The sequence below is a fragment of the Aspergillus pseudonomiae genome (genome assembly GCF_009193645.1).
Source record: "Aspergillus pseudonomiae strain CBS 119388 unplaced genomic scaffold BDV37scaffold_119, whole genome shotgun sequence".
Classification (NCBI taxonomy): Eukaryota; Fungi; Ascomycota; class Eurotiomycetes; order Eurotiales; family Aspergillaceae; genus Aspergillus; species Aspergillus pseudonomiae.
Genome location: NW_022476111.1, coordinates 40,574 through 67,518, shown reverse-complemented (window position 1 = coordinate 67,518; position 26,945 = coordinate 40,574). Strand labels below are relative to the sequence as shown.

The window sequence follows — 26,945 nt, the reverse complement described above, 5'->3', positions numbered from 1 at the left end:
AGTAATAGCTTCTTCATATCCAGAGTGACACCCCAGCGAGAGTGAAACTGAGACATAGATGCAAGGGGTTGAAAGGGAGAACCGACAAGTGAAATCTGCCAACTCTTGTCCAAACCCAAGCTTGTCTTGGAATGAGACTTCCCAGGGAGGTGTTCGTTTCGGTATCTTTGCGGCTGAGAGTGACGCACGAAAAGCCAATTAGGGCAGCGGACCTCCGGCTGAGCTGAAGGTCTTCGTATCCACCGCGGGTCCTTTCTTTCTCTCTCGTTGGCCAGACAGGGTTGATCGGATTTTCGGATTGCCTCGTTTAGCGACTATTAATGCGCATGAACCATTGACCCGCTCATCGCGTGTTGCATGGGTCGAGTTAATTTGTCATTTATTCCCGCGAAACTCCAGCAGATTTCGTATTATAAGACAAGATGGCTGCCAAAGTTCCGAATTCAAAGACACGAGGATTCTTACCTACTCATCTATAATCGGCGATCCAAAGCCATGGCGAGCGAAAAGCAGCTGCCATGGGGCTATCGATGGCGCTCATCCCGAAGCTTCATCATCTGTACTATTATTATCGCCTTGTTTGCTGGTATTGTCCTCTAGTCTTGTAACTCTGGTGGCGTCCAATGTCCTAACAACCCTTGGCCAGAAACCTTCCTATATGGCTTCGTGGTTCCCATCTTAAGTTATATGCTCGAAGCTCGTCTTCGCATGGACGCATCCAGCACCCAGCGGATGACCACTGCTGTCCTCACCGTCCATGGCTTTGTATCTCTGGTCTCTGCGCCCATCATTGCCCATTTTGCGGATAAGACGCCGAACCGCAAGATCCCGCTCCTGCTCGCTCTTGCAGGATGCTTTGCAGGTACTGTTTTAGTGGCCTCCACTTTTTCCAGTATGCACATCTATCATGTCTTGTAGCGAAGCTTTCATTGAAACTCACCGGCATACAGTTGAGGCGCTTTTCATCGGTCGGATCTTGCAAGCGGTGTCTGGCAGCGCGACTTGGATTGTAGGGTTTGCGACCTTGACTGACAATGTCGGCCTGGACCATATGGGCACGGCGCTGGGAACGGCCATGACCTTCGTGACAGCCGGCCAGCTCAGCGGTCCTATCGTCGCCGGTACGCTACTGGAGTTGGTGGGATACTGGCCGACTTGGAGCGCTCCTCTGCTGGTGCTCTGCCTGGATATTATCGCACGTCTACTGATGATCGAAGGGCGAGAACTACCGCTTGACCGACCCAATTCCCCAAAGCTAACGGCTCCTCGCGAGCCAGAGGAGAGCGAGAGGGCGCCCCTGCTTCCACCATCATCTGATACCAATGAGTCCCGAGATTACAACACAGTTGCCCCAGAGACTAAACAAGTCGGATCATCTGGCTCCTTTTATCGCATCATACTACGTGATATCCGCGTTGTAGCTAGTGTAGCAAACACACTTATATTTGCAACCCTCATCGCCGCTTTCGATGCCACTCTTCCCCTTCACTTGCGCGATGTCTTTCACTGGAATACCCTCTCCGTGGGTATGATTTTCCTATCCCTCCAGGTTCCCTCTATGTGCCTTGGCCCTCTGGTTGGGTGGCTTCGAGATCGAGCTGGTGCCCGCTGGCCGGCGACGATCGGCTGGGCGCTCACGGCCCCATTGCTGTGGCTCTTGGGTGTTCCTGGCGAGAAGAAATTCTCCTGGGCTAGCCCTGAGACGAATGGTGAAGCCATTTTTATCACTAGTCTGATTAGTATCGGTCTTGCTTTCACCTTGATTCGCGGCGCGGGCACGATGCAGTTGGTTGGTGAGTCGCCTTGGAATTTTTTCCCCTCCCTTTACCTAGTATAGAGTTATGTTTATTAACATTGCTATCAGCTGCTACCAAGGACATGGAAGCAAAGAATCCCAAGATATTCGGAGAATTCGGTGGTAGTTCCCGGGTCTCATCCATAACCGAAGTGGCGTTCAGTCTGGGTTCGATGCTAGGTCCCCTGATTTCAGGTACTTTATCCGAAACGGTCGGTTATTTCTATATGAATATGGTTATGGGTAAGTGTATATCGTGCTTTGTGTCGATGATCTGTTCGCTAATCGCATCATCAGGTGCCATCTGTCTTCCCGTGGCGTTATCGTGTTTCCTGTTCTTTCGAGTTTGAGTAATGAGGTGGGTTTAAAATTGGGAATTAAAATAATAAGTCTTGTTATCAAAAATGTAGTTTATAATATGGTCTGCATGTACAGCGGGCCTAATGAGCAAATACTATGCCTATGTTCATGAGGAATAAAATATGCGTCGCTCCCTACAATATCACTACTTCAAAGAATGGATTGTAATTATGCCCATATATCGTGTTAGCTTTCTTGATACTAGCACAGATTGTATTCTTACAGCTGCATTGTCAACGGATATATTGTCCTGTTGTAAACTTAAGTACATACGAGTGACTCTCCTAGACAATAGACTGCACTCAATAAGAATCACCCAGTTCCACCGAAGCACTACCCGCAAGATCTCTGTAAGATGTCCAGCATCAACAATCAAGAATCGCAGTCACAGCCAGGAAAATAATGCTCAAGAGGGCACGACACCACCTGACCATCACTCTTCCACTATCTCAACAGCCAAACCCCCATCATCCAAAACCTCCATGGGAACATCGCCCTAGAGAAAGCAAGTCAGACAACCATCCTTCCGTCAACGCAAAACACACATGCCACTTACCGGTCCATCTAGGGAATATCATACGTCCAAGGAGGCAAATGCTTATAGCAGTTGGCGCCATCACACAAAAAGCCCTTGGGGCACATATTGGCTCCCTTGCACACATTGTCCAGACAGTTACCCTTGTGGCACCAGCCACCTTTGCATTCCTTATAACTCAGGCAATGGGGATAGGCTCTGGGTTCCAGTGTGTCCCGCGCATCCATCTCGGCCGCGGTGTTGTAGTCCGCGATGACTTCGTCTTGGGTTGGTATATGGTTAGTTCCTCTGTGCATGGTACTGGGTATGAAAATCTTGAAAGATAGTTACCAGCTTCACCACGGACATGGGGAGGTATGGCTATTGAACCTGCTAGGCTGAAGAGAGAAAGAAGCATCACAATCTGAAGCCTCATTGTGGGATAGGTTTGTGTGCAGTGATGGGGCTCTGTTCAGTCTTGGATATGGGTATATGATACACTTTGGAAGGGTTGTCGACGTGCGAAGCCTAGGAATAAGTGGACAAGGAGGAGGAAGTTGTAAGGCATATATCTGGTATTTATAGCATTCGCTTAGGCCGGTAGGTGAATAGGAAAAATTCATCTTTTTCATTGAATTAATCCCCAGCTGTGTATTCAGCCACTAATAGAGCAGATTATGATAGGATGAAATCAACTGGCTTGGTGAATGAATACTCGTCCCTTTGTCTACATTCTATACGGTCATTCAGTCCTGACGTATACTTCTTCGGCATCATTCCAGGCTTTGTAGTTATTTATAGAAGATATCGATAAAGGGACACATAATATGAATGACGGAGAAGTAATGGACCACATTAACCTAACCTGGCAGGAACTTCAGGCTGCTCCTCTGCTTGGCTTCAAGTCTTGTGCCGACAAAACAAATATATTGGCTAGGATCTAAGCCCAGCTTTTGCAAAAAGGGTCCATTTCTGCCAGCGAGAGACTTAGGTGAATGTACTCACAGTTTTACATATCTCTTCAATACTTTGAAAGAGTCTCCGGTTTCAATCACATCGACACCTTTTCATTGGCCTGTTAGTTGGGAAGGTACTGTAGTCGTCTATTCGAGTCTTTATTGGTCGAAATGTAATTATGATGCTAGGCAAAATATATGTCAGATCGTACGATCCGCTTAGAAAAAGGATGCTCGTCTATAGTGGCCCAGATATTGGTAGGCGACTTGGTGACAGTAGGTCATATCTCTTGATGAAATGTAGACAGAATATTGTGAAGTTTTGCCGTAGTAAACGTGCATCATTCTCCGACGAGTATTTTGTTATATGAACACGACAATGAGATCAGTGTGCGTCCAAAGATTTTCTTGGTTGGATGGAAGACAGTACTTCAAGTTTCTTCTCAATCGCAGCTACTCCGTCCATCAAGTTTTACACCCAATGGCCACAAATTGGGTACAGTATCCTTTGCACGCTTATATATGGAGGTATCAGTTCGGATGTCTCTGTAAAAGGTCAGCATGTGTAGCGTGTCTTACCCTTCCGGTTGCATTGGGGAAATAGCACCAAGAGGATTTGTGTTAATGTTGCACCTCAACAAACGCATACACTAGTCTAACAGAGTCTACGAATGGCATAGGAAATAGAACTCGACCGAGGTATCCAGACTGATCCCGCTTGTGATCTCGGTAGTACCCGATCAATTGGCTAATGGATTCCCCAGACAAGTCCCCACTGTTGATCATTGGTTTTTTTTCCGACTGCCACATATAAGCAAAAGCCAAACAGGAGCCACTGCTATCTACCTCTCAACCTTAGATATTTACACAATTACACTCAGCCAAGATGTCCTTGAGTCTATCGATTCCACCTCCGCCGGCGGTGTACCTTCTGGTGGGATCCCTCCCATTGCTGGTCATTTCGGAGTCCGTATCCCGATCCCACACTGGCACGGCCCTATTCAAGATGCTCTCTTCGGTCGCTTTCCTCAGCGGGCCACTCTTCCTGACTTCGGGGGAGTGGTCTTCCACTCGCTCTCTCATCACTGCCGGCCTTCTTTTCTCCCTAGCGGGAGACTTTTTCTTAATCCCCTCGCGAAGCGAGTTCCACAATGCGAACTCCAACCCCCAACAGGAAAAGAAAATCTCCGTCTCCTTCCAGCTGGGTGTTGTTGCCTTTGCGGCAGCTCATATAGCCTATATCCTGGCCTTTTTCCAGGACAATGAGGTGATCTCGTGGGGAACCTTCACAACAACATTCCTCGCGACTATGGCGGTCGCAAAATGGCTTGGCGTAATCTATCCTCCGCCGGACTCCTCGGCTGCGAGTAATGTGCTGGATCTCGCCCTTCCTGCAGATATGAAGCCATTGGTCCTGGTATATGCCACCATCATCAGCGTGATGTTTGCCACAGCGGCTTCGACAACCCCGGTAGATGTTTCGTCCCGCTGGCAATATCAGCGAGTGTTTGGCGCGGCGATGTTCGTTGCTAGCGACGTTTATGTCGCGAAGGATGCGTTTAAGAAATCTCCTGGAAGCCGTGGTTGGATTCAGAGTACTTTTGGGTATGGACTGTATTTTTGGGGACAGATGGTTATCGCGGGGTTGGTGCAGGGCTGATTTATGTTGGTTGAGAGGAGCATGTTCTTGTATTCGATAACTGTGGGGTTAGTGTTGGAATCCAATAAAATGTAGTATGTTCCTTGAATGAAGCCTTCAAAGGATGTCTTTCAACGACAGTCGAAAGACAGAGATATAGAAGAGTGGTCATGTGGGCGGACTATGCCCTAGTATGCTCCATGTTAATGTCGCGTCGTAATTTCCAACACGCCGCAGATGCTAACAAGTAGTGGTAGATTGGACATATTATATATAATACTATTTCGTCGTTGAGTTTACAAAGTCATGTATGTGGCTCAGGGTAATTCAAATCAACGATTTCATCCTCCGGTTAACAAAGTAAGCGCCTCCAGCGCAGTTGTGTTTATTGATGGCTTGCATGGTCATTCTACTGTTTGATAATCTTTCAGTTGGTACGAAAGTCAATGGCTCAGGCCTATTAAAAGCGTCCAGAGACCTTCCCAGCCGTCTTGTACAACCTTTGATCGTAACTGAAGTGCAACATTACCCTCTGATAAAGGGATATAGTTGTTTTAGGTTTCTTAGGAAGATACCAATTCATAAAGGTCGGAGTGATGAAAGACCTTTTCTTCACAACGTAGCAAACCAACCCGCATTTTTCTGCTACAGCAGTTCCGGTGAGTAACAATCTGGCCTATTTAACCCTTTTAGTGCAATACTGTACTTTCTTGTCGCGTAGGATATGTGGGGTTGTAAAGCAAAGAGCGGCAAGCCAATGGCGCACGGGGCCCCGCGGATTTGATTAGCATAAGCACTAATTGTCATGCATGGCTGGTGAAACCATACCAAGTGCCACTTGAAGGAGCAAGGAAAATTCTTCTAGAAAACATTAGTATGGATGATCAGCAGGGGCCTCACCCATAATTATTTGGGGGCCAATATAGACTAGGTTTATATTGGAATAGGTCTGAGTAAGAACTAATTCCTTTGGTTTAAGCGAGGATTCTCGGTTAATGAACATACCAAAGTCTTACTGCAAAAATTGCAAGATGATACGAAGCGGTATAGCATATTCATCTACCGAGGCATATTGTCTGCAAGATAGAAGAGCAATGTGGTTTACTAAATGATTAGTGCAAGTTTCATGCAGACTAGTTTGATCAAAACGTGGCATATGGGGCCAGGTTGCGTGCAGCGTTGCATTCTTTCTGCGCCGTCATCCTTCAGCAACAGGAGCATTCGCTGGTGGATGGGCAGATCCACACAATTTGGAATATTTATAGGTTCAATTTGTTCTCCTCTGTCGATGGGTATATCAGATGATTTTCTTGTTGATACGGTTTCAAGATATATAATCCCCTTCACACATTGGGCTCACTCTTTTTAATCCTTGACCTTGGAGTTTCTTTTCATACAGTGATTTACTTGGCTTGATGATACGCACGCTTTCTTTCATAGGCGCCTGGCTTGTTGCTAGTGGCACTGCTCTAGCGCAAGCCGACAGCAGCTTTGAGCCGGCCAACTTCAACGTCACTGCTGCGTTAAAAGATTATGGCGTTGAGATATCCAGTTTACCTACCCTGACAAATTTGGCACAGCGATCAACAGAATCGTCTTGTCTTGCAGCTGTTGGTTTCCATTCATAAACACATCCGTTTCTAAACAATCCAGCGTATCTAACATGGCAATAGTGCACTAGCCTCAACTCCATCTTTGGCTCTGAGAAAGTCCTAGCTCAGGGGAACGCAAGCTATACAAGTTTTACGGACTCTTTCTGGTCTAACCAGCAGGCAGAAGTTCGCCCATCTTGTATTTTCAAGCCTGGCGTCAACAAAGATGTTGCTATAGTTGTGTTGCTATCTCGGCTAACCAGGTGTCCGTTCGCGGCCAAGAGCGGCGGTCACGCCGCTTTCCGGGGCGCGTCCAGCAGCCCGGGGGGAATTACCATCTGGTTCACTGACATGAATGATATAAGCCTGAATGATGATCGTTCGGTCGCATCTATCGGGCCAGGGAACCTCTGGGGCCAAGTTTATAAGGCACTCGAACCGTATGGGTTGGCCGTTGTCGGCGGTCGTGAGAGTAGCCTCGGCGTGGGAGGTTTTGTTACAGGCGGTGGCATTGCCTTTCACTCCAACTTATATGGTTTGGCTTTGGATAATGTGGAAAGCTTTGAGGTGAGCCAGCCCACCGGTTTTACTTTGTTTTCTTTTTCCTTTGCTCCTGGTAGTGAACAGCACATCCTTACAACCCGCAGATCGTGACGGCCAGCGGCCGGATTGTGACTGCTAGCGCAAAACACTTTTCAGACCTCTACTGGGCTCTCCGCGGCGGAGGCAATAACCTTGGTCTCGTTACCAAGTTCAACTTGTATACAATCCCGAGTTCGACAATGCGCGGGACTACGCGCGCCATTGAGCAAGCTCGACTCCCGGAGGTCGTCAGTGCTTTCGTAAGTGTCGCCCGTGGCGCAACATCCGATGGCAACGCCCAGCAATACGTCGCATTTGCTCGTATGCAAGGAGTGACTGTCGCATCTGCAGAGCTCTCATACGCGCTGAATACAACAGACCCGCCTATCTTTAAGCCATACAGAGACATCCCCGCATTGGCCGATATCACCGAGTCCAGGAGCCTAGTGGAGTACGCCGAGTATATCAATGACCAAAACCCCGACGGCCACCGGGAGATGTACTGGACAGTTGCGGCGCAGCTAGATGAATCATTCGCCCGCTGGGCGGCTGAATACTTCTTCGAGGTCATGCCGCAAGCAGCCAACATATCGGGTGGCAACCCTGTGATAATTTACCAGGCACTGACGGAGCCGATGCTGGCCAACATGACCAAGTTTGGTGGCAATGCGTTGGGTTTGGATACATCACAAGGACCGCTGATTCTATTCAATATGGCCTTTTGGTGGGATAACGCGGCCGACGACAATGCCGTCTACGCTTTCATTTACGATTACTTTAAAGTCATCACCGAGGAAGCAAAGAAGCGTGGTATTGCCCATCAGTATATCTATATGAATTATGGCAGCCAGTTCCAAGATGTCATTGCGGGTTACGGTGCAGACAGCAAGGCCCGCCTGCAGAAAGTGGCAGCAACATACGACCCTCGTGGCGTCTATCAAACACTACAGCCTGGATATTTCAAGTTAAATGGGGCACCTGTGCAATACTGATCGCAGACTTGGTGTTCGCTCTTTTGTCTACAATGTGTATTATTCTCCCCAAGATATATATGATTTGAATGTGAACGGCATCGGAATTGTGCAGATAAATAGATAGCCTTGTGCCTCGTACAAGAAAAGCAGTTTACAAGCTTTACATTGTTATCCTGTAGACTGTGCCACCCAGACATATAAAAAGAATAAAGAGAAACTACGTGACACACAGTTGCATCTTTGCAGATTCTCTTTACAATCTAAGAGATCTTTGAGTTCTCCAGTCGATAGCTTCACATTGGAGTTGTAGTGGTATATTTCTGTCACTTTTTCGTTATTATAAATTACTCTTTATTCCTCTTCAACCGCTGTTGTCCTACCACGGTACGGGTTGCCCTCATCCGCTCAATACATTCGGGCTCTAAGCATGTTTGCCAATTTCTGTAATATGGCATTTGTCTCATAGTTCTTACCTAATTTCTTACTCTTTCTCCTACTCTATTGACCAATGTTTGCCACGTAATGTCACCCAGTTCAAAATGTAGGGTCTTTGTGATCAATCTCTAGCAACAATTATGCCTAATCACCTATCATCAAAGCATCTCAATGCTTACATTAAAAAGTATCTCGTTCATTGTCGTCTTTGTGTTTAGCCTGAGGATTTCATACGATTGTTCATACACTCTTGTTTGTTCAGGGAAACAAAGAGAGTAGCCTATATTTTGCCTACGTTCTTGTTTCACAAGCCCATGTTGCAAGTATTCAGCTTAACCTCTTTCTATCTATGCGAAGGATGCCCTGAATAAGTGGTAGATTCTATCATTGTCACCTCTGCCATACTAAGGAAATGTGGTAGCAAGTAAACAATGTTCAAAAGAGCGGTTGCACAAATCTAGCAAATGAACGCGCCTTGCACAAAGCACTTTTGTCAAGTCTTGTGATCTTTGGATCCCATCATTAATTTTAGAATAACGACTTTATTGGGTCCTTAATGTGGGCTTCTAGGCTGCTTCGCCTGCTATTCGTAAGGCAGGGCAGCATTCACTCTCAGATCGCATGCCGTGCCGGAAGACCGTACCTATAAGAATGTCTGAATTCGCCCATGACGAAAGTCAGAATATCAGATCAATCCCAGTTCATTTCAATTCTGCTATTCTTGTATTAAAGTACCCCTACTAGTATTGTCTATGTTCTCATCCATCAACTAGTGGTCTCGTTCCAGCACCAAGCTCGCTATGACTAAGAAGGGGAGCGAGGAGCCTGCAAGCTCTGACACCAAGCAAGCTGAAGTATGGCGGTCCTATTCTACATCACGTTTTTTCAGGTGGCCTCTTTGGCCGTACTCATTCTTCAGCCGTGCTCAAAGAACTGATGTTGGGGCATCACAGGAAGATACCAATGCACCCCCCGAGACGGCTCAACCTCCGACTACCCCAGAGCCAGAGACTCGGGAACTCAGTCCAGTGCCTAGTATCCAGGAAGAGAAACATCAGGTGGTAAGATGACTTACTATTCACATTACACAATGTCCATTGTATTAATGCAAGTCATGGTTGAAGAAAAGAAGACGATCCGCGAGACTGAACAAAAGAAGCGTCTCTCCCACCGAGGAAGCTCCCGCAACTCCGCCATCTCCACCCAAGAAGACGAAGGTCAAAGGAGAGTATTCGACCCCTGCGCCCCAATCTTCCGTTCCAGAGGAAGACCCAATTCAGACTCAGCGAGAAGGTACCGGTAGGACCTCGTCGCGCGATAGACGCCAGTCACGACATCCGGATCCTACTGACGAGAAGACCAAACCCCACGACACAGACCAAGCACAGTATCCTGATCCTGCCGATTGTCCTGCGTACTACCTGTGTGGGGCTACGTGGTTTTCTTACGATGATGATGAAATTCGTAAGAAGCTCAAGGTCATACAAGAGCGTCTGCAGGAATGGTCAGCGGAGTGGGTAACCGTAGAAAGGCAACTGTCCGACGAAGAAAAGCAGAAGCTAATTGCTGGTGTGGAGGGATATTGTCTCCAAGGCGACTGGACCTCGTTGGTGGAGAGACTACCTTCCAATATCCTTGAGCTTCTCCCCCTCGTTCTCACTCAAGCCTTAGTGGCCAAGGACCTGTTTCAGAATGTGATCGAGGATCCATTTTTCTATCTCAACGAGGATGGTGAGAAGGTGACTGGCGAGCACGGCCAAGTCTCTATCCCTTCCCGTGCTGAGGTCCATAACCTATGGCAATGGTGTAAACAAGGTATATTATCAAATCAAAGAATATGTTCCTGTGTTAATTCTATTACAGTTGAACCTTCCGGCGTGCGAGACAAGTGGAATTCGAGAAAGTGGCTCCAGATCACAGTCCGCTTCCTAAATGCATTCACTCGAGAAACCACGTTTGACCCACTGCTTGCGACGCACATGAAACTGTTCAGAGACTGTAAACTGCAACAACTCGCGTACAACCTCCTCCACGAGTCTTCCTTGTTACATCCGTTGCTCAAAACCGTCTCTGACTCGGCGAAAGCTAAACGATACCAGGAGCTTCTCCATATCTATCAGATCGCCGGGGACCTTTGCATTGGGATGTGGACTAATGAGATGGACTTTGAATTTGGATCTTTCGATTCCCTGGGGCCATTCCATGAGGACACTCCGCACATGAAGAAGCACTGTTATTCTGAACATAAAGCGAAGGAAAAGTCCGGCCCTGCTGATAAGGGTAGAACTGTCCTGTTCATGTTGCAGCCCACTCTCACTCGATACTGTCGGTATGGTAGGGAGGAAGACGAGTCGTTAATCAACAAGGCCGTTGTAATCTTTTCCAAAGACGATGCATGAATTCTCCCACTGTCTACCTTTTCGTTGCTTACATTTGAGTTCACTGAAGGCCCACTGCCATGTTAGGTTGCGCTTCAACAAATACTCTTCAATAAAACTATGTTTTATCATAGGCTTTCCACGCAAGGCTTCTGTCCGTGCTAAAGTTGTTCTATCTCCCTGAATGCATGTAGTGGAATTCGTATAACGTAGCAAGAGAAGTAATAACATGATTCACCAAACATATAACTATCCAACTCTACTCACTCTGTCCACTCTCCTGGTCCACTACCGCACCCACCACACTCCGAAACTCCAACAGCTCCTGCTCGGAAATCGGATAAGTATACTCGCACGAAGGAAAAGCCCTACTCTTAACATCGCGTTTAAACTCCTCAATACCCCTGATCGACTCTCCCCAAACATCCGCATAAGTCTTCACAAACTTAGGCACAAACCTCTCAGGCGGGAAAATGCCTAACATATCCACCTGCACCAGCACCTGTCCCGAACAGCCAACCCCAGCCCCGATCCCAATCGTCGGAACCCGAAGCCTCTCCGTTATCAAAGCAGCAACCTCGCCGGGGACAGCCTCGACCAGAACCATGAACGCCCCAGCTTCTTGCACGGCAAGGGCGTCCCGCAATACCTTGACTGCGCCCGCGACAGATTTGCCCTGGACCCTGAACCCGCCGATAGAATGGTGTCGTTGCGGCGTGAGTCCGATATGTGCCAGGACGGGGATCCCAGCCTGGGTGATTCGCCGGATGGTAGGCGCCATCTCCTCTCCGCCTTCGAGTTTCACGGCTTTCATGCCGCCTTCTTTGACCATCCGAATGGCGGATTGGAGTGCCTGCTCAGGGGATAGTTCGTACGAGCCCATGGGGAGGTCTACTATCTGTTCGGCGTGAGTGATCTTGGATACAAGTGACGTGAATAAGGAAATACTAACAGTGAAAGCGTGTTGGACAGCACGAGACACGCTTCGACAATGAACCAGCATGTCTTCCATCACCACTTCGTTTGTATCCTCCATTCCTAACGCAACCATGGCCAGGCTATCTCCGACAAGAACCACGTCCATTCCCGCAGCATCGGCTACATGGCCGCTAGGGAAATCGTGGGCTGTAAGTACCGTGATGGGATCGCCCTTTTTGTACATGGTTTGGAGTGTTTGGATGGTTACTTTCTTGCGGGAGTCCGAAGAGGTCTTACCCAACGGCGAATAGGAACTATGTCGGACAAGGACATCCCTGGGTAGAGGAAGCCGTGGTAAGACACTGTAGCGAGGTCGAAACGAGTATCTCAAGGGATGCAAAGAGGGGTTTGGTGAGCATTTTATATGGATAACGTGTAGAACAAGGTTGAACTGTTCAGGAAGTCCTGCGTTGTTGGGCTCTTAGGTATGGGGGCGGTTGGTTGAAAAATATCAGAGAACTGTCCTCTGTCTGTTTATTGGAAAAGCGAATACTGTACATAGCGGTCAGGGGGGATCTGTGAACGTTTTGTGTTGTCTTTCGTGGCTTCTCCAAAGCCGGCGTTCTGGTATATGCTGCGTACACCCGAGTATCGCGAGAGGGGTGGATCAGTTAGCAGACCCACTACGGCGCACGACGAGTCGGCATGGAGGAAGTATTCATAAGTGTCTAGGTCACACGAGCTATTCTTCGGACGAATGGAGAAACCTGTGGATGCAACTTGTACATTGTTGCCTACTGGGAGTTGCCTCACGAAGCTTGACGGGGCGCGCACAGGCGACGGCAGCTCCCTATGATGGGCAAGGCATGCACAAGTGTCTCTACCGAGGTAAACATCATGGTGCAGGGTTGACTGGCTAGTTTAACTGTGCGATATTATAGGAAAATGAAAGGATAGCTTAAAACTACTGTTAACCTGGCTGAAGTTCTGATTCTGGAAAAATGGCATTGTTCAAATATTATGAGGTCTAAACATAAGAGCGAACTACAATACAGAGCTGTCTTTGACGGGCAAATATTCAAGGAACTTTTGATGGTCCATTGTGAAGACATATTTCAGAAACTAAGGACCCACAGCAATCTGGTAGAGGCTTGCTTCAGCATTCTAGTAACCTCGGCGTCTCTAGCTTTCCAGGGGGGCCAGACACTAATTGCTGACGCCACAGCATAATGATAGGCTGCAAGATACCATGTAACCCTCAATGGGGTAGACCCAAGACATACCTCCACTCCCCAGAAGTTGCAGCAGTCGACATAAGCCGGTGTAACTCATTCATATCAGAGCCTCTTGAACGGCTGTGCATCAGTCTTAAGGCGAATGAGCATGGCTAACAAAGATGCACTCAGGGTCATGCCTCCTGCGTAGAATATGGCCGGACGATAGGCTCCAATCCCAGCATCCTCTCCGCCAGACGCGTTTAGAATATACCCAGCAATTGGAGCGCCCTGTGTGGAACCGTCAACGTCTGGCAAAGGGATAGACATGGGGCATATAGCTGAAACGATAGCAAGGGAAGCAGAACATACCATCAAATAACCTCCGGCCCAGCTGGTCACAATCATGCCCATTGCGACGCCTACTCGAGCGGAGCCAAATACATTTCCAACGACCGTCGGCATGGTCGAAAAGAACCCACCATTGGCCATTCCATTAATAATGACGAAGACAATCAGCGGACCGATAGACGTCGAAACAGGCCAGAGGACCAGGATGCTGAGGGCACTGAGCAAAAGAGACATAAACAAGGTATTCAGCGGTCCCAGTCGGTCACTGCAGAAGCCGCACATCAGCCTTCCCACCGCAGAGGAGAAGTTGAATGCAGCTACCACTCCTGCACCTGCCCCCGAGGCCATTCCCATCGATTCTGTGTATAACGGAAGGAAGAAAGGGGGAACAAGAAGCGGGAATGTTGCAATTGCGCCGGCTGCGAACAGCAAAGAGAATCGAATGTCACGGAAGAGTCGCCTGCGAGAAAATTAAAAACGGGGTCCTGCATTAGGCATGTTAAAAAGGCTTTCAGGGGAACGTACCACTCCACAAACTGCGTGCGCCGAATTGGTACCCGTTCTTTAATGAAGCATGCTGCTGGCAGGCCCGTAGCCCAAATCATGAAACCAATGATCCGGAAGGTCCACGCTATTCCCACTTTACCAAGCAAGGCGTTCATGATAAAACTGATGACGGTACCCCCGAGGCCCCCTCCGGCGTATACTATCCCATTAGCGATGCCGCGCTTTGCCCTGAAATACTGCGCAGGGATTGCAGAGACTACCATAAAACAAATGCTATCGCGGCTTAGCTCTCTGGATAATAGGCTAAGCAGAAACGACTTGCTTACCTGACTCCAAGGCCGAAGAGAACACCGGCAGTCGCAAACAAGCCACCTACATTCTTGGTGGCGAAGCCACTGAGAACCTGGCCCAGGCCGAGCAAGAAGATACCAAGTAGGGCCGAAATCCTAGTGCCTAATCTCCGAATGATATTCGCATTGATTATGCCCAAAAATGAGATACATGCTGTGGCCAGCGAGCCGATGAAAGCCAGGGTGGAAGACGATGATAACCCTTCCCTAACCAATGCCGCCTGGAGGACACCCCAGCAATAGGACGTTCCAATGAACCACCAGGTAATTACTGCGCATGCAGAAATAACTACCCAGCCGTAGCCCCCATCAGGAACCTCGGCATCCGCTGCGAGTGAGGCCTGTAATAGCTCATCTGAATCCCCCGGCGGTGTTGGATCCCCAGTATGTTTGGTAAGTCTCCCTCCAACCTGATTGCGCTCCTGCAGCTCGACTGCTGTGGAAACTGACTGGGTGATTGTGGCCATTGTTCTGATATAGTGAATCCTTCGGGGATGGATTGAATCGGCTTGACGGCTTGACAGACGCGTGTCTCCGGGTGGAGAAGCCAGCGAGAGATATTGTACAATGCAAGAAGCAATCGAGCGAAAAATTTAATATTGTACACTCGGGATGCATCCGATCTTTAAGTTCGGGGTCGAGGTCGTCTTGACTACAGCGTATTAGTCATGCAGGTTGACCTAGGAAGAAACGGTGGTCTTTCGATGGCGGCAAATGGTACTGGCTGTGCGCTATTGATTTCCAAGGACCATTCCTAGCAGCCCATCGGTGAGATGACTCAAGACTGTCTGCAACATCTACTAAAGGGTTACGGCGAGAGGATCACCGTGGGTGTGGAGACTCTAACAATGACACAGGGCGCAGTCTCGTCATGGGATCAGGCGGTCAAGAGGGAAGATACTATACCGCCTTCCATATCCAGGATAATGCTGCTGATTCATGATAGTCATCACCTGTGAATGGTCAGTTCTAACGCATAAGTCTTGCAGAAAATTAGGATCGTTTGTTAGATCCGATCCACGGTTAACGCTCTACAGCCCAACCAGAGTAAGCAGCCAAGCACTTGTGGAACCAAAAACGCCGTCAATTAAAGGGCGTAAAAGACCCACGGAATCCGTCTTGCACAGTATTAACGGCCTACTCCGGCGTACAGTTGAGTTTTCCTTTCAAAGCTTTCGTGGCTACCACCCAGCGATCCAGGATTATCGTTCAGCCACACGCTGAGTATGTAGGTCCTATGCTTCAATTCTGTTCAAGGAGTTCTGATCAAGAAAAGAACGGGCTGTTGTACGGAGTATCTTCCAGCTTTCCATACTCGGATGGAGCGCGCTCACCATGACACTCCCCATTACTGCGAAGACGTTTTGTTGCTCCCACCTCTAAGCTCGAACGAAGCCCTGGTCGGTGACATAGATTACAGACTGTTCCAAGAAGAGATAGTTGCACATTCTGGCCGACCTTCAAGCCATGCCTCATTCGATGAGCTACAGCCTGAGGTGGCGTCTCAAGGATCAAGTGTACACTCTCAACTACCGACAGAACTGTTTGAGTCATACGGGGGTCTAAACTATGCCTATCAAAACCCCTTGAGTAGGGATTTTCCTGACTTGCCCACATTCGATAATTCTGGGCTCTCTGACAGGGTAGCTTCGGATATATTATCTGAACGGCATTCACACATAAGTTCTTCGTGCGAGAGCCTTCAGCCAGAGCCTTCCTCCAGCACCAGCATAGGGTTCGGTAGTAGAAGACGAGCAAAAAGAAAGAACCGACGATTTTCCACTACTGCAGTGAGTATCATGCGGTCGTGGCTCGAACAACACCAGGATTATCCATATCCTACCGAGCAAGAAAAGGAACAGCTGAGGCGTGAGACGGGGTTAGACGTAACCCAGATCTCGAACTGGTTTACCAATGCACGTCGTCGCAGACTGGCCGGTAGTGAACCTACGGCACAGACACACCACGCCGATAATTCTCTGCTATCACCACTTGAGAGGTGGCAAAACTCGCCCCCAGAAAGTGAGCCCGCTGAAACGTGCGACATTTTGCGAGCCCTGGAAGATATCCCATATACTTCTGACGACAGCATCACATATCCGGCCCGCCGGGATGCCGTGTCAAGTAATAGCTCAAGCACTTCGTTCGTGGTAGGGGCTCCTTCAATCAGCAGCTACGAACACAGTCAGTCCTCCGGCTCTGATATTTCGTTCAATCGGTCGAATCGAACTTGCCAAAGACCACCCACCCCTATCATCAATACAAGACCTCGCCGTCGTCGCCGGAAGCCTCCACATCCTAATGAGGCCAAGAACAAACGAAACTTGAAGGGCCAGCGACCGTATCAATGCACGTTTTGTTCCGATACATTCAATACTAAATACGACTGGCAGCGACATGAGAAGGCGCTTCACTTACCAGTGGATCGATGGGTTTGCGCACCCCAAGGCGGGCTTATCGAAGTTGATGGTACCCGCGTCTGTGTCTTCTGCCAGACCCCAGGCGTAGACTCCGATCATCTCGAAACTCATGGTTACCTCGCCTGCCGAGAGAGATCATCAGAGCAACGAATATTTACTCGAAAGGATCATCTTCGACAGCACCTAAAACTCACACACTATGTCGACTATCACCCCTCGATGGACCAGTGGCGAGATTCGTTAACGCACATCAAGTGTCGCTGTGGATTCTGCGAGGCACGATTCGACACATGGCCAGAGAGAGTCGATCATGTCGCAGACCACTTCAAGAAGGGTGCAGATATGATTCAATGGAAGGGTTGCTGGGGCTTCGAGCCTGATGTTACCAGGTTGGTGGAAAATGCCATGCCCCCCTACCTCGTAGGGCATGAACGGCAAACCATGGATCCTTGGAAAACGACGGATGCTCTTGATATGGGGGGTAACGAAGTCCTGCCTTTCATCAATGATATCCCCAACGCCCTAAGCCGCTATGTTAACCTCAGACGCGACCTTATTGTTTATCTACGCGAGCAGGCTGCTGTGGGTAACCACATTACTGATCAGATGGTTCAAGACAAAGCCCGTGAGATAGCATACGGAAGCAATGACCCTTTTGATCAGACATATGCCGATAATCCTAAATGGGTGACAAGCTTGAGACAGGAGGCGGCACTGATGTCTATGCCTGAAGCAAATTGTCTCTTCCCATATTGCGATGATCCGCCGTCTCAGGATCCAGCTGCAAGAAACGATGTCTCCCAGCCGCCATTTTCAGAACTTAACTTCATATGGGATAACCTTTTACTGACCGAAGACACGTCGCTAGTTTAATGATATGGGAGCTTTATATTCCATGTACTGTGATGGTACCATTAGATGTGTGGGTGGACATACAACCCTATTTAAAGACCTCGTAAGAAGGTTGTGCAGAAAACAACAGTGGTCTAGAGTTGTATTATAACATCTGTAAAGAATAATGCTTGCCGATATGCAGATACAACTAGAGAAGAAAAGGTACAAGCGAACCTCCGACTTTAACAAACTTATGCTGCTCTCGGCTTCCCTCCACGTCCACGTCCTCCACGCCCTCCACCGCGACCTCCTCCACGTTTCTTCGAGACCGAACCTCTGCGATCTCCTTGACCAGCTCCGGGACTTAATACATCACGAGTCTTATTCCCAGGGCGCCCATGTGGTCTAGAAGGGCGGTCTCCATTCAAGTCATTTCCAGTTGCATAGTTAAATCCAGGTACACCCTTCAACCCCATCTTGCCAATGATCTTTTTATCCATTGGTGGGGGCTCGGGGCATCCCATGCCCTTTATGGCCAACTCGTTTGCGAGTTGAACGAGGCCGGGTTTATCCATACGCAGCTGCTTCAGGAGACCCGACCCAGCGAAGAAACCTATGTAGGACGAGTAAGCACGTTGCTTTGTGTCTTCACCAATGCTGTACATGGCCTGAGTGACGGCATCGGCGCATGAGGCAGCGGCCGCGTTGATCGTGTCAGTCTGGGGGTGGGGCTGGATGGGCAAGTGACGGTTGACCTTCATGAAGAAAGACTCGGCTTCTGTGAGGAGGATGATAGCACGGCCATCATTGCCAGCGCGGGCTGTACGGCCGACACGATGAACATACTGTTCGCCGTTCGATGGCAGACCGACCTGGATGACCAAATCGACATTTGGGAAATCCATGCCACGACCAATAACATCCGAGGCGAACATGATTCCCGTCGCCGCCTCCTTGAATTGAGCCGTGGTTTTCGTGCGAGCGCTCTGGCTAAGCCTGGAGTGGATTTCAAACACCCTCAAAGGCGTCAAACCTTGAGAAAAGGCCGCTGCGAAAAGAGCAACCATGTTTGCCGTGACCCCGAAGACAATGATCTTAGAACTGCTCTTGATTTCAAGGTTGAGAAGGGAGGCCAACGTAGTAAAGGTGTCTGCCACGGACGGTATCAACACGTGGTACTGGGGTACTCTCTCGTGTGTTGGCGCTTCATTCTTTTCAATTGTCGAGATGCTAGTGTATCCTGGCTTCAACACAACACTAACCACATCCTTGACCTTGGGTGGAACGGTGGCTGAGAAGCACATACCTTGCCAGCCCGTGCTCTTTGGTGGAATGAGTTGCAGGATTCGCTTCACATCAGCTAGAAAGCCACTCTCAAGCATCGTGTCGGCTTCATCCAAAATCAGCGTTTGAATGTTAGACAACTTTTCCGCAGTGGAGGGTTCCGACAGGTAATCCTTTAGTCGTCCTGGAGTTGCTACAAGGATGGACGGCGCTCCCTTCATAAACCGTGAAAGAGCAGATGCCCGAGCCGTTCCACCCACTGCAATGTGGCACTCACGAGGCGTCGCCAGCTGCGATGTAAGCTGGTCGCATGACTTTGCAATTTGCTGAGCAAGCTCTCGTGTTGGCGTAATGATCAAGATAGCGACCTGACCCCTTGGTGGAGCTGAATGGCCTTGGAGTAAACAGTGTAAAGTAGGTAGCAAAAAGGCAAGGGTTTTGCCGGTACCAGTCTTGGCCTGGACCAGGCAGTCACTGCGCCAGTTTGGAAGCTCTGTTAGAACACGGTGTTGGACAGGCGTCATGTACTCAAAGCCCATCACCTTGACGGCTTGAAGGAGTTTGGGGTCCAGCTTCCCAGCCATGGTTGCGTACGGCTGCGCGCCATCGTTGTTTCCGGGACCTTGCATGACGGCCGAGGCTCTATATCTCAAGGAACTTGCAACTTATTTCTTGATGAAAATGCAACACGTGGTGGTACTTGGGATGAAGTTTAATGGTTGTTGATGGCAAGATGTGGAGCTATCAGTAGTACAATCCCAGTTTTCTCTGTAACACGTGTTGGTATTTTGGTCAAATCTACTGCCAATACAACAATGCGGAAATTCACCGCTCGGGGGAATGTTATTAAGTGAATTAATTCCTTTTTAATTTGCTTTCGACCTTTGCGCCTGGTCGATTGGTGACTCGAGCCAGGGACGGCGCAGAGATTTCCAAAAATATTCCTCAGGGCTTGTTGTCCCGCTATACCGCAATAGGCTAGGCTAACCGCATCGGGAAGAGTCATCACAACACTGCGACAACAGTAGAGGGAAAGCTGGTAGTATGTATAGAAGTCTTAGTAGACTAACCTGAGTCCTACCAGAATATACAACTTTTGCTGTCCTTGATTGTGGCTAGATCGTCCAGTATCCTATGTTCATTGTACAGTCTGGACCCCCAACTTACCTTCTCGGACATAGCTTCGTTATCTCTTCCTTTCGAGCCGCTCAATCAAAGTCTAGCAAATCCACTGTCCACGGACATACCAGCCTTGTCTCATGAAAGAAGAGATTGAAGAAGGCCAGGAAGGTCCCGCTTTGACGTCTTATAGAAAATGGATTTAGTTCATCCAAACGAGTGGACTCTCTACCGCGAACCAGATAGTTTACTTGGACATATCCTACAGAGTTAATAACCAAGACAAACTACAGCTTTACTTTCTACTGAAATGAATATGAACAAAACCTCATCTTAAACCCCGTGATTACGTCTGCACCTATTCTGAACTCGAATACCCCCTTGTGTCGCAACAAATCCCACCGTTCAGCACCCATCCACAGTCACAATGATTGGCCAGAAAAGCGTAGATACATTCAGAAAGGGTGCCATTTCTCCCCGCAGAGATCGTTCTTGTTGAGGCCACCATCCACACAAAAGCTGCTATCGCACTGCTGCACCAGCTCCAGCGTGTAATCATCATTGCAATGAAAGATGAAGTTGTCCCAAGTGCCAGGAAGTCCTGCCTTCACCTCATGGCCCGAAGCTCTCAGCGCGTCTGCGATAGCGGAGTTCGCATCACCTATTCAAATGGGCAATCAAGTTAGTCATCATCGCCGGAAAATACGGACACAAAAACGTGTAGTGTTACCTCGGTCGTTCAAGGTTTTGGCGCAGTAGTTGAAGCCCGGCTTGCAATTGGCAGTGCCGCCAGCGTGGCACTGTGCCGCGGCAGAGCCTGCCAGGGCCATGGTGGCTGCGATGAGGGCAGTGAAGCGCATGGTGAACGGATTGGTTGGGTCACTTGAGAACTGGGTGAGAGCTTGGAAATTGGATCTGTGAAAATTGGCTGGAAGAAAGCTTGCTTGTGATAGATGGTTTTAGAAAAGTTCTAGGGAACGACGAAGGGGTTTATATATGTTGAGTGAGCAGGAGACAGGACACCAGACAGTCAATTCTAAATCGTTTCCCCTCTTGTGGCGAAGATGTGTTCCCTGGCAGGTCGATGAGCTGAGCATATCCACTGTGATATCTGCATCGCATCGCATAGTTTCACAGGCTGGCACGATGTCGTATCACGGTTAACATGGGGTGAATCATGAAGTCGAACAATTGAATCAGGGACTTGCTCTCCCTGGCCGCAATACCCTCTCTACTCCACACTCAACCCTGCTATGCCACTCTAGTGAAGGTCATATGACCATGACAACGTCGTATTTACTATTACCCTGTCTCCAAATGCATTCCTATCCAAGGGAAGTATCATTGATGTCTTAGTGCGGTCAATAACTGCATACAAGCGCGCTTCACTCTAACGCTTAATTCTAGAGCCACCGAATCAGAAAGCTATTTGTGTGGTGACTCCCTACAGAGGGAGATATATCACTGCGCAGAGTAGGTATTGTGACTACTAGTATAGCTAGTCTACGTCAGTAGCTCTAGCCACGGTTAGGGGTACAAAATACTTGAATGTTGTGACGTTAATGCATTCGAGACGCAGTACGGTCATAGACAGGGTTGATCGGGTCTAGATCAGTGTTCTCTGAACAATGGTTCGTTGATCGGACCACTTATTTCTGGTATTAGTCAAGACCCTTGGACTCCACAATGAGCTGAGATCTCCACCAGCTGATAAAGAGAAACGCATTTTCCTAGTCAGGTTGGTCCCTCGACTAGCTCGTTAGCAAGAACCATTTAGTATCGTGAGCCTTAGTTTTAGTTACCTAGTTAACTCCTCGCTTTTCCCCCTTTGTCTCTCGCTGGTTTTATATAAAGCGTTGAGTAGACTCCAAACCACAACAAAAGTCCAATGACAGGAAATACCGGGAAAAGTAGAAATATCCACTTTTTATTGTGGAGTAGGGACGGATCTAGCCGGTAATCTAGTTCTCAATAGTACCTCACACATGCATCTGTGGCTACTCACTAGTTGTAGTCTTGCATCGACCCGTGCAACGACCTGAGCCTTGAAAATAATGAAAGAAAAAGAGAGCATGGATCCAGTCGCCGGCCATCGGTCTTTAAGATAGGGCTAATCTTGAGCCCCTGTCTATGACCTCAGCCTGTTGACCAGGGTCTACTGGTCTATCACCCTGAGTAGTTGTGTATTTTAGGGATTCCATCATAGTCAGTCTTGTATGTAGTTTTGGTAAGCCATACAGGCCTAGTTGTAATTGCAAGGCTTTCAATCTTGCTACAGAGAAGCGACTGCTAGGAATGGAAGCGATCATTTCATTTCTTCTCTGATTATGAAAATATATAATACTGACGCATATCAAGATAGTTGGTCCTCTGTAATGCAATTGACTCATCTCCATGTTTGCTCGTTCGTTCGTTTAAAGCTATCCGGATCAATTCTCTTCAATCGAGAAGTATGAAGGAACAGAACATGAGGCCATGCTCCATTGCACCGTATTCTCTGTTTGAAACTAGACTTGATTAACCTAGTACCCACAGTGGCCTCCCTTACTCTCGCCATAATCGCAGCGGGGAGAGTATGTGGAAGGGTTGACTTAACCGCTGTGGATAGGGCAGAAGTTTAAATAGCTTTTAAGCCGTTCTTCGTACTCTACTAAATTCCTCAATTTTCTTAAAGCTCCTGGTAGCATGAGAACCTAGTAATTGAATAGCTCTAAAATAAATGACGGGCAGAGTTCTACTCAACAGGTGTAGCCACTCACCAGTTACGTTGGGGCTCCGATATATATAGCCGACTACATATCTTCAGGTCACAACAGAGTGACCACGAAATGGGTGAAAACCGACCATAAACATGGCTACAAGTATTGAAAAGCATCTAGGAATGTAGTAGACAGAGATAACTACTTGTAAATTGGAGAACAAAGCTGCTCCCCAAAGAAGACTCGACTTCGAGGTATGACATGGAAGTGAAGATAAGTGTGGAAACTCTAACATTGCACCCTAGCTTATAAAGCAAGAAAATCAGCTCAGATTTCAACAAACGGCCGGGTGGCGCAATGGTAGCGCGCTGCCTTCCGGTTCCGGAATGTGGCAGTGGTTGCGCGTTCGAGTCGCGTCTCGGTCGTTTCTTTTTGTTTTCTTTCCATGTATCTTTTTGCATGCTTCCTTGTCGGAGAAAATCCGGTGATAATTACTCCGTAGTTTCCCCTCAACCGTACGTGCGAGTATCGGATGTGAATTTCAGCTCGTTTCCGAAACCCTGCCCGAAACTGCCTTCGGTGATTATAACTACATCCTTTCGAGTAGAGTCGTATCTACTCTTCAAGATCGTCGCTCCATGGTCCAAACCTGGCATAAAAAGTAAACCAGACCACCATTCTGCAGAAAGGGGAACATATAACACTATCGCCTTGGTCATCCCGATAGCGTCTAATAATCATATAATAGCAAACGGTAACTGTTAAGGTTCCACAGGGACGCCGCCGTCGAAAAGCTAAGATGCATTTATTAGTACTTGATGGCCCGATTGCTCGCCTAGAGCATGGCTAACGCGATAGTGTAGTATGCAAGACGCACACCACTTGTTTCGCCCTGGATCAATTGCTCCCCCGTTTAAGGTACAGCCTTGCAGGGCACTCTCTTTTAGAAAACCGTATGGAGAAGTCGATTAGCCGATGCACAGCATGGGAAGGCAATAACAAGTGCTCCATTACTATTGCATGCGACTTTATTCACGGAGTATAGTAGTCTATTAGTTTGTGGATCGCGGATACTACTTACTAGTAGTGGCATTTACTCCGAGGCCTTGTCGGAGTGCGCAAGTTACAAAGACCCAACAAACGGTTTTATGAATGGAATAGATGAACACCGTTCGTGAGGCTGTGTAGGTAAGATCGATCCTCCTGCATTGGCTATAATTATCCTGCAATGACTGCAGATATAACCCATGGAAAAACTGTGTAGATGGTAGGTGGGGTTACAACCACTATGTATGTACAGTTTCGTCGTGTATCCCCAAATCTTGGCCACGGAGAACTGGTAGCTGATTGAGGCTTCACCATGAAGGTGAATCACGTTAGACTTCTCCCCTAATTCGCTTATTCGGTGGAATATTCCACGGATTAGCCGATGGTAAAAACCCCTACGAATTTCCGAAGTTCCCAAACTTTCACCGTCTCACAGTCCTCCGGCAGGATCATGGTTTGGCAACGATCGCCAGTGTCGGCGATGGATCGAGCTCCGCATCGAATCTCTTGACCACGTCACCGGGTTAACTATTTGATCCTTAAGGGTCTACACAGTATCAGGAGGGGCTTCGAGTTCCTGGTTTTTCAGTAGCCCACCCTCTAAATCATTGGGACATTTTAGATCCCGAAGGGCATTGGACCTCACGTGGCAAGGGACAACATGAAGACAACCCTATATCCTATCTCCCAGCGCCCAGTGTTCTATTGACGTGGAATTGGCCGGACTGCTTGAGAAACTCTGATGGGTGAGCTCTGGGATGGTAGATTTGAATTGTTACGAGTTTACCCGCTCTCCCCCGAACTGCGATACTGTGATGATGTAGGTGAGGTCAAGGTTGAAGAATAACAAAGAGGGGTATATGGATACCATTAGGTTTAACCTAAAAGCGTAAACTTGAATAGTGGGGATCTAATCTATCCGATACCTTTTATACGTCCAAGGTATAGTTCAGGGTCCCCGGGTGTCTACGGCCCACAAGTCAAGAAACGGACCACAGGGTCTAAATACATATATCTGCGCTTGTTAACCCACATCAAGAAGCTAAATCGGAACCTTTCCGGCTATGGTGCCGTTGTATAAAGTCATGTAGCACCCACGTGCGGAGATCTATAAGACTTGACTCTACCTGTGGAGCCAACAGCACTCTTCGGCTTAATGTGATACCCTGCTACCAGCATGGTCTCCATTCAGCCGGGGTCGCAGCAAGACCTCCAAGTTGGAAGTTATGTAATATTTGGGGTTGCCATGATTATGATTGGCATGAGGTGTGTGGTCTCTGGTGAATAGATGAGCCAACGCCACTAACCTAGCTGGGGTGATTCCGTAGGTTATATGCGAGGCAGTTCTTGCTGGGCAAGCTGGGGTCTGACGACATCCTGATTATTCTAGCTTCGGTATGGTTATCTCTACTTATCCATTTCTATAGGCTGATGATGTTTTTCATCGGGATCTTATAGCTTGCATCGATCGGCGAGTTGGTAACTGTGCCGAAAATGTATGAATGCGGGATTGGCCGCCACCTTATGGAATTGACACTGAAAAAACAGGAGTGTACGCGAAAGGTCCGTTACCTTCAATGAATTCGACCGCCATACTTCGGACATGACGTTGACTCTCACCTAGTGGGCGTGGATATCACAGGTTCTCTACTTTCTCAGTCTCGGGTACTCTTACATATCGCGACACAATGCACAACCTCAACTTTTGGGCCCGGCTAACGTTAACATGAACCAAATATTTAGACTAGCGAAAGGTAGCATGGTCGCATTATATGTACGATTAGCTTCCAATAAAACCCATATTAGGTTTCTCTACGGGGTTAGAGCGGTTATACTTAGCCATGGAATTGCGGCGACTCTTGTGCGTTCACACCAGTGTCGTTGGATAAACGCATCGAAGAGCCTGTCACTAACAAACCTAGGTGGCATCCTTTATTTGTGAGCCTATATCCGTTTTATGGGGACCCGAATCCCCCCAAGGCTGTCTCGACTTGATGAGTTTCAATTACTTCAACGGTGCATTCCATGTTACGACGGATATCCTACTGGCGCTCCTTCCCATCCCCATCGTGAAGAAACTACAAACAAATAACCGCCGCAAGAGTGAGTCTGTCCATTTCGCCAATCCAGAAGAGTAAGAATACTGAAAAAGATAGTCGGCCTGATAATCGCCTTCGGCATCGGTATCCTAACCATTTGTGCATCGATCGCAAGACAGGTTACGACAGTGATCGCCTTGAGATCAAGAGACTTTCAATGGTGTGTCTGAACTTGGATATCTCCCACGCATCCCTAGCACCACCACCTCACATTTCCTGTGCTATGTCTAGGAACTGGTCCGCCGCCGAACTCACCACCAGCCTCGAGATAAACATGTCCCTTATCTGTGCCTCGGTCCCGGCAATGCGATCCCTGTTCAAAGTCTACTTTGGCAGCACCGGCCTCACGAATAGGCGCGCCTACGAACACGAACTCAATGATCGATACACACATGGAAGCGGTGCGCGGAAGGCCTTCCATGATTTTAGTAATGTGGAGGAAACCCAAAGACAAACGAGGACGAACACCGTTACCAGCAGACCAAGGTCTATGGACAGCTTTTCGGCCATTATGTACGGGGCTAAAGATGGGGTGGTTCAGACTACAGAGTTTCGGGTTTCGTATGGGAATCGGGCGTCCTTGTGTTAAAAGGAAGTGGCTGTTTATGGAGTTATAGAGGTGGGATGTTTCGGGTTTGGGTCATTGTTTCTGGAGTATTGATCTTTGGGAGAAGGGTTTTGGTTCTATCAAACTAATTACGTTACTGAGTGAGAGAGTAGAAAAGACCTACAGGTATCGGTTTATGGAATAATTGGGCCTCGGTTTGCCAATGCCTTGGCGAAGGATCTTTTCCTGGCATAAAGGACCTTTATTGCAGGGAATGCGTTCCACCCGGTATCTCTTTGTTTAAACCAATGGACACGTAGTACTGAGACTC

At 48.2% G+C, this 26,945-nt stretch overlaps 11 protein-coding genes and 1 non-coding gene across 12 annotated transcripts; 7 read left to right on the top strand and 5 right to left on the bottom strand.

Moving 5' to 3' along the window:
* Window positions 1-495: 495 nt before the first annotated feature.
* BDV37DRAFT_276080 (MFS transporter) lies at window positions 496-2,145 on the top strand (the record flags this gene model as incomplete). The annotated part of the gene is made up of 5 exons (XM_032085499.1): window positions 496-586; window positions 647-892; window positions 951-1,793; window positions 1,865-2,038; window positions 2,093-2,145. The coding sequence occupies 5 exons, from the start codon at window positions 496-498 to the stop codon at window positions 2,143-2,145; spliced, it is 1,407 nt and encodes a 468-aa protein (XP_031935814.1).
* A 574-nt stretch (window positions 2,146-2,719) lies between these two features.
* Window positions 2,720-3,105, bottom strand: BDV37DRAFT_276079 (uncharacterized protein; the record flags this gene model as incomplete). The annotated part of the gene is made up of 2 exons (XM_032085498.1): window positions 2,720-2,952; window positions 3,021-3,105. 2 exons carry the CDS (start codon window positions 3,103-3,105, stop codon window positions 2,720-2,722), a joined length of 318 nt encoding a protein of 105 aa, XP_031935813.1.
* A 1,363-nt stretch (window positions 3,106-4,468) lies between these two features.
* BDV37DRAFT_263287 (lysoplasmalogenase) lies at window positions 4,469-5,288 on the top strand (the record flags this gene model as incomplete). The annotated part of the gene is made up of 1 exon (XM_032083528.1): window positions 4,469-5,288. The coding sequence occupies exon 1, from the start codon at window positions 4,512-4,514 to the stop codon at window positions 5,283-5,285; it is 774 nt and encodes a 257-aa protein (XP_031935812.1). The 5' UTR covers window positions 4,469-4,511.
* A 1,391-nt stretch (window positions 5,289-6,679) lies between these two features.
* On the top strand, window positions 6,680-8,430 carry BDV37DRAFT_290978 (FAD-binding oxidoreductase; the record flags this gene model as incomplete). The annotated part of the gene is made up of 4 exons (XM_032088839.1): window positions 6,680-6,874; window positions 6,938-7,423; window positions 7,504-8,343; window positions 8,389-8,430. The coding sequence occupies 4 exons, from the start codon at window positions 6,680-6,682 to the stop codon at window positions 8,428-8,430; spliced, it is 1,563 nt and encodes a 520-aa protein (XP_031935811.1).
* Window positions 8,431-9,647: 1,217 nt separating this feature from the next.
* Window positions 9,648-10,779, top strand: BDV37DRAFT_276076 (uncharacterized protein; the record flags this gene model as incomplete). The annotated part of the gene is made up of 3 exons (XM_032085497.1): window positions 9,648-9,908; window positions 9,960-10,586; window positions 10,711-10,779. The coding sequence occupies 3 exons, from the start codon at window positions 9,648-9,650 to the stop codon at window positions 10,777-10,779; spliced, it is 957 nt and encodes a 318-aa protein (XP_031935810.1).
* A 113-nt stretch (window positions 10,780-10,892) lies between these two features.
* On the bottom strand, window positions 10,893-13,039 carry BDV37DRAFT_276074 (3-methyl-2-oxobutanoate hydroxymethyltransferase; the record flags this gene model as incomplete). The annotated part of the gene is made up of 4 exons (XM_032085496.1): window positions 10,893-11,011; window positions 11,493-12,123; window positions 12,178-12,594; window positions 13,028-13,039. 4 exons carry the CDS (start codon window positions 13,037-13,039, stop codon window positions 10,893-10,895), a joined length of 1,179 nt encoding a protein of 392 aa, XP_031935809.1.
* A 148-nt stretch (window positions 13,040-13,187) lies between these two features.
* On the bottom strand, window positions 13,188-15,367 carry BDV37DRAFT_28025 (major facilitator superfamily domain-containing protein). Its single transcript, XM_032086518.1, has 4 exons — window positions 14,542-15,367; window positions 14,234-14,488; window positions 13,730-14,168; window positions 13,188-13,648 (listed from the first exon to the last, which is right to left on the bottom strand). The coding sequence occupies exons 1-4, from the start codon at window positions 15,030-15,032 to the stop codon at window positions 13,481-13,483; spliced, it is 1,353 nt and encodes a 450-aa protein (XP_031935808.1). The 5' UTR covers window positions 15,033-15,367; the 3' UTR covers window positions 13,188-13,480.
* Window positions 15,368-15,737: 370 nt separating this feature from the next.
* On the top strand, window positions 15,738-17,964 carry BDV37DRAFT_28020 (uncharacterized protein). The gene has a single exon (XM_032086510.1). It carries the CDS (start codon window positions 15,885-15,887, stop codon window positions 17,856-17,858), a length of 1,974 nt encoding a protein of 657 aa, XP_031935807.1. The 5' UTR covers window positions 15,738-15,884; the 3' UTR covers window positions 17,859-17,964.
* On the bottom strand, window positions 17,965-19,991 carry BDV37DRAFT_28021 (DEAD/DEAH box helicase). Its single transcript, XM_032086512.1, has one exon. It carries the CDS (start codon window positions 19,730-19,732, stop codon window positions 18,071-18,073), a length of 1,662 nt encoding a protein of 553 aa, XP_031935806.1. The 5' UTR covers window positions 19,733-19,991; the 3' UTR covers window positions 17,965-18,070.
* Window positions 19,992-20,677: 686 nt separating this feature from the next.
* BDV37DRAFT_288470 (uncharacterized protein) lies at window positions 20,678-21,082 on the bottom strand (the record flags this gene model as incomplete). Its single annotated transcript, XM_032088272.1, has 2 exons — window positions 20,678-20,883; window positions 20,953-21,082. 2 exons carry the CDS (start codon window positions 21,080-21,082, stop codon window positions 20,678-20,680), a joined length of 336 nt encoding a protein of 111 aa, XP_031935805.1.
* A 2,182-nt stretch (window positions 21,083-23,264) lies between these two features.
* BDV37DRAFT_t224 lies at window positions 23,265-23,346 on the top strand. Its single transcript has one exon. It is a non-coding gene; the product is annotated as a tRNA-Arg (tRNA).
* A 1,799-nt stretch (window positions 23,347-25,145) lies between these two features.
* BDV37DRAFT_276070 (uncharacterized protein) lies at window positions 25,146-26,656 on the top strand (the record flags this gene model as incomplete). The annotated part of the gene is made up of 8 exons (XM_032085495.1): window positions 25,146-25,234; window positions 25,297-25,363; window positions 25,427-25,531; window positions 25,593-25,633; window positions 25,712-25,829; window positions 25,891-26,071; window positions 26,125-26,227; window positions 26,299-26,656. 8 exons carry the CDS (start codon window positions 25,146-25,148, stop codon window positions 26,654-26,656), a joined length of 1,062 nt encoding a protein of 353 aa, XP_031935804.1.
* Window positions 26,657-26,945: the final 289 nt, after the last annotated feature.

Coding starts and splice junctions, on each gene's coding strand:
- BDV37DRAFT_28025 (XM_032086518.1), bottom strand. CDS start 15,032: ATGGCCACAATCACCCAGTCAGTTTCCACAGCAGTCGAGCTGCAGGAG. Junction 14,489..14,541: donor CTCTTCGGCCTTGGAGTCAG/GTAAGCAAGTCG, acceptor AAGCCGCGATAG/CATTTGTTTTATGGTAGTCT. Junction 14,169..14,233: donor CGCACGCAGTTTGTGGAGTG/GTACGTTCCCCT, acceptor ATTTTCTCGCAG/GCGACTCTTCCGTGACATTC.
- BDV37DRAFT_28020 (XM_032086510.1), top strand. CDS start 15,885: ATGGAGCGCGCTCACCATGACACTCCCCATTACTGCGAAGACGTTTTG.
- BDV37DRAFT_28021 (XM_032086512.1), bottom strand. CDS start 19,732: ATGCAAGGTCCCGGAAACAACGATGGCGCGCAGCCGTACGCAACCATG.